The sequence below is a fragment of the Leptonychotes weddellii genome, chromosome 15 (assembly GCF_054177405.1).
Source record: "Leptonychotes weddellii isolate Sample4059 chromosome 15, ASM5417740v2, whole genome shotgun sequence".
NCBI lineage: Eukaryota > Metazoa > Chordata > Mammalia > Carnivora > Phocidae > Leptonychotes > Leptonychotes weddellii.
Genome location: NC_138383.1, coordinates 32570307 through 32578145, shown reverse-complemented (window position 1 = coordinate 32578145; position 7839 = coordinate 32570307). Strand labels below are relative to the sequence as shown.

Here is a 7839-nt window from a genome sequence, read left to right as displayed (position 1 = left end):
GGCTCCCTGCTCAGCTGGGAGTCTGCTTCTCCCTCTCCCTCTCCCCCTGCTTGTGTTCCCTCTTTCGCTGTGTCTCTCTCTGTCAGGTAAATAAATAAAAATTAAAAAAAAAAAAAAAGAATTTTTTAATCAACCAACCTTGGATGTTCTGTCATGGGAGATAATTTATTGTTTAAATGATTTTTAATCAAATTTCTACTGCTTACAGTCAAAAGTACCTAAATGAGGTACGTTGCAGGTACTGAATTACTAGACAATTCCCAATACTAAATGAAACACAAAGAAGTAATAATTCTAGCACTTTGACCTAGTAATGCTTTGCTGAAATGGTCCTTGAAAGAAAGGAAACATTCAAATACTTAATCAGAGAAGACAGATAAGTAATGCCAAGAAAAGAATACAGATTGAACAAAGGCACTGAGGTAGAAATGGGTGTAGTGATTTCAGAGGTAGTGAGTCGAGTGGAGGAGTCTCACTAGAGTAGATGGTTTATAAGGAAAATATAGGTAAATTCATAACGTGAAAACCTTCAATTATTTTTCTCCAGTTATTTTTTTAAAAGGTGCATAATTTGGTTTCAACTTTATCAGTGGTATTTTCTTTTTTAGGCCATTATTCATGGGTAGATGGCTAATTTTTTACCTACTTATATATCTTAAATATTTCATTTTAAAAAGTGGGATATAATTCCAATGAAAGGCAGTATTTTGGCAAAAAAGTTCATGACTATTTCCATTTATAATTGTCAAAAAGTATCTTGAGGGGCGCCTGGGTGGCTCAGTTGGTTGGGCGACTGCCTTCGGCTCAGGTCGTGATCCTGGAGTCCCGGGATCGAGTCCCGCATCGGGCTCCCTGCTCGGCGGGGAGTCTGCTTCTCCCTCGGACCCTCCCCCCTCTCATGTACTCTCTTTCTCATTCTCTCTCTTTCAAATAAATAAATAAAATCTTTAAAAAAAAAAAAAGTATCTTGATAAAAATTACTTTTGCCCTCTAACATTAAACCATTTTACTAGTGAAAACAATTCCCCATTCAAAATAAAGTATTACATGAATGTGAATTCTGTAAAATGCTAATACCTCAGAAATGTAAAGATCAGCTTGTTTTAGTAACTCTCCAATAATTAGAACATTGGAAGTAGTACCATCTCCTGTAATGTCATCCTGGGCTGTTGCTACTTTTGCTATCAGGGAAGCTGTTGGGTGTTGAATTTGCTGGAAAAAGTAAGCAACAGATTAAAAGAGAGAATGAGATTTAAAAAAAAAAAAAATAGTCCAATGAAAACAAGATAACCTAAGGGCCAATAGTAAAATTAAAAAATGAACTTCATTCTACAAGTTCACAAATTCTTATTATCAATACTTAATGTCAATACCAAATTTTTTAAATTGAGAACTAATGAGGTTTGAACATTTTTAAGAGTCTTTGCTTTGGAATGCAATGACATTTCCAAAATAAGATCAAATCCTTTCATCTCTAAGATGAATATACTTATTAAAATTGCAAAGGATTTTTTTTTATATTTTCATATTACAAAGAACACAATTCAGTGTCTTTAAAAGATGTAACTAATTTGGAAGTATGTCTAAGCTGTTACTTGGACTGTACAAAGATTTGAAAACAATCAAAATCATCTTTTATTAAGGTCTAACCCAACAAGTATTACTCATGACTGCAGTATTTAACTGACAGCCTTGGTTTAAAGATATACAATCTGTACTATGTTCTAGGCTTATTAAGATTTATTAAAGTCAGCAGCATCAGCTCACCATCTCATGGAGTAGTACACTTCCATCTTTGGTAAGTTTGATGTCACCTGCACCAGAAACAAGCCTGTTCACAAAACAGTGATGTATTAACCTCATATGGCAAGAGTCAAGCAAGACATTCTCAGTTCTTGCCACTCACTATCCTTGATATAAAGAACTGAGCTTCAAAACTTCCAAGTGCCATGGGGCAATACCATGGTAATCACCATCATGTGCAGCCTGAAGAATCACTTCTCCCCATATGGACTATGGTGATTTCATTCCAAATGGAGCATTTACAAGCTTAAGAGAAACTGGTGAGTAAAAAATAAATTAATTAATTAATTAAATAAATTAAATAAATTAAATAAATTAAAAAAAAGAGAAACTGGTGAGTTTTGAACAGAAGTTTGGTCAAAGAAGGATGCTTGGAAGTCTCAAACCACAGAATATAAAGTTCCTGCAGGCCTTTTATTTTGATAGAATGTACCATTCATTCACTCAACTTAGTTTCTTCCCTCATCCCTCACATCAAGTTCTGTTAACTCCACAACCTAAGTATTTCTTCAATATACCCCCTGCTCTCCATGTCCACTGTCCTTGACATCTCTAGCCTGGACTACTTAGACAGCATCCTGGTATCTCTGAATTTGAATCTACCCCTCACACTACATTTCTTGCTTTCTTTCTTTCTTTCTTTCTAAGATTTTATTTATTTGACAGAGAGAGACAGCGAGAGAGGGAACACAAGCAGGGGGAGTGGGAGAGGGAGAAGCAGGCTTCCTGCTGAGCAGAGAGCCCAATGTGGGGCTCGATCCCAGCACCCCAGGATCATGACCTGAGCCGAAGGCAGAGGCTTAACCACAGAGCCACTCAGGCACCCCTATATTTATTTCTAAAAAGTAATGTGACTCAGTCAGCTCCCTGATCAAAAATCTTTCGACGAGTTTTATGTTCTCCATCACTTTCAAGGTAAAATCCGCACTATTTAGCAATGTAGTAGTTTACCTTTCCCAATCTGGCTTATGTCTATTTGCCCTGTGGCATCTACCAAATGAGATCTTGTGGGAAAATCTTGTGGTTCCCTTAATACATCATGTTTGTTTTCATTTCAGTTGGATTTACACCACTGGGCTTTCCTGTTCCTGAAGTTACTAGAGGGCCTTTACTCCCTTCTCCAACTGGTGAACTCTAACTTATCTTTCAAGACTCTGATCAAAAATCTGTTATCTGAGAGGCTTCTCCTTCTCCCTACTCCCATCAGTAATTAGTCCCTTTCCTCAATATAATGATTATATATAAATATAGATATATATAACCTTCATTTCTGTGTTCCCAGCATCCAGTTGGTACACAAGCGCCCTCTTACCGTTAATTTTAATTCTGCTCGTTCCTCTTAGAATGTATTTCTCCTCTTACACATTTTAGCCCTCTTTTCCTCACTCTTCTAAAGAAAATAGTGAAGCTAAGTAAATATATGCTGAAAGGGTGAATAGATAGGAAGAAGTGCAGACACAGAGCGTTCAAGTAACTCGCCTAAGACGCAACGCTAGAAGGTAACTTGGATTTGAACCCATGCCTGCCGGGCTCCAAGGCATGTGTGCCCTTACCATTACAGCACACTGCCAAACAAAACCCAAACTATGGGCATACAGTCTCAAAGCGCAGGGGAGTTAAATGGCTTATGCTTGTAAAGAGACACCAGGTGAACTGTTGCTACTGCACACGAACGTTAATCAAAGTGGGGCAGAGGGGGTGTCACAGCTTCACTCGGGGCCCTTTCCTCGGAAGGCTGCCCTCCCGCCCCTGGCCAGGGGTGACCTCCGGGCAGGAATGAGAACGAGGGTATCCCGTCGCTCCAGGCATTTCGCGGAACGTCTTTCTCAGAGCGCGCCACGACACCCAACAAACCCCGGGCCATAACCGCCTCTCCAACCGCCGGGCCATCTCACATTTTCATGGTGCCCTTAGGCCCCAAGTTGGTACGCAGCACATCCTGCAGCCCTCGGGCGGCGCATATATTGACAGCCAAGGCCGCCAGGGCCCGCGCCACCTCAGCCTTGGAGTTTACCGCCTTGATCGCGGCCATAGCACCGCTGAGCGTGCGACCCGGCAGGCAAAAACAGCCTCAGCCGGGATCTCGAGAGAAATCCCGGCGCCACCGCCCGCCTTCCGGAGCCTCAGCCAATCCTCGCCGAGACAGGAAATGACGTTACCAGGCCTCGCCCGCACGGAAGCCAGAATCACCTTGGGTTCGGGCGCCGAGATGGCGTCCTCCGCCTCCGCTCGCACTCCGGCAGGGAAGCGAGTGGTGAATCAGGACGAACTGCGGCGGTTGATGAAGGAGAAGCAGCGTCTGAGCACCAATCGGAAACGGATAGAATCTCCATTTGCGAAGTACAACCGTTTGGGGCAGCTGAGCTGTGCCCTGTGTAACACCCCGGTGAAGAGCGAGCTCCTGTGGCAGACTCACGTCCTGGGAAAGCAGCACCGTGAGAAAGTGGCCGAGCTAAAGGGCGCGAAGGAAGCCACCCAGAGTCCGTCCTCCAGCGCAGTGCCTCAGTCAGCCAAGAGGAAGGCGCCGGATGCGGATGGCCAGGATGCCAAAAGACCCAAGGCCTCTCCGCTGCCGCAGGTACAGCCCTCCACATCCGCTTTGCCCACCAACTTTGACAGAGCAGGGAAGGAGTCCGCCAGAGCGACTCTCAGTAAGGCTTCGGGACTCGGTTTACTCCCTGATTATGAAGATGAGGAAGAGGAGGAGGAGGAGGAAGAGGGAAGAGAAGGGAAAAGAGGGGACACTAGCAAGCAGCCGCCCGACGCACAGGGCAAGGAACACTCGCTTTCCTCCTCGAGAGAGGCAACAAGTGGTATGCTGCCAAGCGGTTTCTCAGATACAAATCCTCCCAAGGCCCCTTTAATTCCTCATTCAGGGTCAATTGAGAAAGCAGAAATACATGAAAAAGTCGTGGAAAGGAGAGAAAACACAGCGGAGGCATTACCGGAAGGCTTTTTTGACGACCCTGAGATAGATGCTCGGGTACGAAAGGTTGATGCCCCAAAGGATCAGATGGACAAAGAGTGGGACGAATTTCAAAAGGCCATGAGACAGGTCAATACCATTTCCGAAGCCATAGTTGCCGAAGAGGATGAGGAGGGACGGTTGGACAGGCAAATTGGGGAAATCGATGAGCAGATAGAATGTTACCGTCGGGTGGAAAAGCTTCGGAATCGTCAGGATGAAATAAAACATAAGCTTAAAGAGGTTCTGACTATAAAAGAACTTCAGAAAAAGGAAGAGGAGAATGTTGACAGCGATGATGAGGGAGAACTACAAGATTTGTTGTCTCAGGATTGGAGGGTAAAAGGGGCTTTGTTATAGGGTTTCAAAGACCCGAGATTTTCATACCCTCTACAATGGTACCAAAAGTGCTGTCTCTGGATAGGATACTGGTTACTTCATGCCCTGATCTTTGATAACCTAACTGGGTTGTTGAGATACTATGAGCCTGTGAAGATAGCACTTTTGAAAATTGGTGTAAAATGTTTTTGAGGTAAAGTTGTTTTTGAAATTTTTGAACTATTACATACGAAAATGTCAACTTTTTCACACATTTACTTAAGTGTATAATTTTGAATTGTCAAATCTGTAAGCTGTAAATATTATATATAGTTAAATATATATTTACTTAAGTAATTCTGTTTTGAAATTTATAAATAAGTAGAAGTCAAGCCAACAGACAAGCTTTTAGACGAAAACCAAGTGTGGTATTTGGGATATATGTGACTTTTTCTTTTCTAATCCCCTAAATCAACTCAAGAGTGTTTTGCAGGAAGGTGGGGGACAGGGGTTGTTTTTAAATACTATTCATAAACACATAAGTCATTCAGGGCAAATCAGTTCTCTGAGTATTCTGTTTCTGTTTTAAAAACATGCACTAGGAGCACATGGTGATATATCCCAAATATTTCTCTTGATTAAACCAGTGATTCTTGGATGTAGGTGCACATGGAAAGCACCAGGCTTTTGAAAAGGTGCATACGAATCACTTTGAAGCCTTTCAAAAACTCGTGTGCCCAAGGCCTACCATTAGAGATTAAATAAATCGGGAGCGGGGCCCAGGCATCAGTTTAGTTTTGAAAGCTTCCCAGGTTATTCTGATACATGCCAAAGTTGGAGAGCTATGTGGCCCTAAATCCAGAACCCATTTATGTTTTTTCAGGCTTTGTTTTTTTCAAATACCATGTTCCATAAGTTTACTGTCTATTGTATAAAAGAAATACTACTTTATATTTAGATTTCATCCAGTCTTAAATTTTATTACATTTCATAGTAAATTAGGGTTCAGAGTTTCTGTCCATTGTTGGGAGGATAAGTTGTTTTCTCAAGGAGTAACAATTAGCTTGTTCCAGTCATTGATTGTTTAAATCATTCCTTTTCCCTTTAGCGATAGAGGTATTCAAATGAAAATGGAATTAGCAGTGTTCCAGGGGCAAAAATGCATACAGCATCCTCAAATGAAAGTGAGTGGTAATAATAATAGCTAAAACATAAAGCTTTTACAATATATGACAGATGTGGTTCTAACTGCTTTACATAAACCAAGTCTAGTTGCTCTAAAGCCCAGGTTTTATGGAGAATAGTACCAAGAGATAAGGTATGAAAAAGCCTCACTTGGGTGCTAGATGAAAGAATTCTCTCTGTCAGCAATGTAGGAAAGTGGAAGTTTTTGAGCAAGAAATTATATTTGCAAAAAAATTATGGAAGATGATTTTAGTTGCAGTATATAAAATGGAATGAATGTGGATGGGGAGAAAGAAGCTGGGAGACTACTTGGAAACTAGATTTTAAAAGCTAGGTGAGCAAGACTTTGATTAGTTATGGACTGAGAGTAAAGGAATAAAGTTGAAACATTTTAACAGGAAGGGCTAATATTTTAGTGACTAGAGGTAGAAGAAAAACAGGAGGGATAAAGATGAAATTGAAGGGCTTGGGGGTTTTTAGTGTAGGTCCCTGAAAAAGTTATCTAACACTTACTGAGCATATTAACTATCTTGCTGTCTTTGGCAGAAAGTCTGTTTTCTTGAGCTGTCAGTATGATAACAGAGGGCATGCCTGCCTTAAATGTATAAACCCACATGTACTCAGAGTTTTCTATCATCCATCACTTTATTATTTTAAAATGAGAGAATACAAAGGTGGGCTTGAGTAGTAGGCCCTGTCATACCTTGACTTAAGAGGCTAGGCTGATGATTTTGCAGAGCACTGTCCATTAAAAAAAAAATGCAAGCCACATACATATTTTCAATTTCCTAGAAGCCACATGAAAAAGTAAAAAGAAATAAGAAATTAGTTTTAATGTAATTTATTTTATCCAATATATCCAAAATATTCACTTTTCAATACATAATCAATATTTAAATATCATTAATGAAGTATTTTACACTTAGGGGGTTCTAGATTTCTGAAATCTGGGTGTATCTGACTTAGCACATCTCAATTTGGACTGGCTACAGTTCAAGTACTAGCCATATGTGGCTAACAATAAAGGACAGTGCAGACTTAAAGAGAAAGTTGTGCAGGAGTAAAAACAAAACATGCACAGGAGATAGACCAGTTTAGAGTGGAATGTTCATTCCTGACAACAGTGGAAGTTATGATTAGAAAGGTAGAGTATGAACCGTTACGGAAGATCTTGAACGCCATGCTCGAAGGAGTTGGAACTTTAAATTAACAATTGAATATCCTTGAGGTTCTTGAGTCCTGAATTATAACAGTTAAAGAGTTTAAGGAATGCCATTACTATACATACAAACAGCAGTGGGTTTTTAGGAGGGACAGAAAGCTCTGTTCCCCATGCTCTGTATTCCGGAGAATGAATGGTGGGGCCCTGAGCAAAATCAAGGAAATCCTGGTTGGATCTTCGATCAATGTAAAAAGCTACAAAGAGCTGTGAATTGTGCAAGACTGTTGAATCTCAGATCTGTACCTCTGAAACAAATAATGCAATATATGTTAAGAAAAAAAAAAGAAGAAGAAGAAGGTAGCGGGAGGGGAAGAATGAAGCAGGGGAAATCGGAGGGGTAGACGAA

The 7839-nt window shown here is 40.8% G+C and overlaps 2 protein-coding genes across 2 annotated transcripts in view; one reads left to right on the top strand and one right to left on the bottom strand.

Moving 5' to 3' along the window:
- The window catches only part of CCT6B (chaperonin containing TCP1 subunit 6B), a 25566-nt gene extending 21668 nt beyond the window's left edge, over positions 1 to 3898 (bottom strand). The window contains exons 1-3 of the mRNA XM_081805982.1: positions 3699 to 3898; positions 1768 to 1831; positions 1011 to 1212 (exon numbers count right to left, since the gene is read on the bottom strand). Of these exons, the coding sequence (XP_081662108.1) occupies positions 1011 to 1212; positions 1768 to 1831; positions 3699 to 3835 (403 nt within the window). The 5' untranslated portion in view covers positions 3836 to 3898. The remainder of the gene's footprint in view (positions 1 to 1010; positions 1213 to 1767; positions 1832 to 3698) is intronic.
- A 76-nt stretch (positions 3899 to 3974) lies between these two features.
- On the top strand, positions 3975 to 6488 carry ZNF830 (zinc finger protein 830). The gene has a single exon (XM_006745615.3). The coding sequence runs from the start codon at positions 4013 to 4015 to the stop codon at positions 5126 to 5128; it is 1116 nt and encodes a 371-aa protein (XP_006745678.2). The 5' UTR covers positions 3975 to 4012; the 3' UTR covers positions 5129 to 6488.
- Positions 6489 to 7839: the final 1351 nt, after the last annotated feature.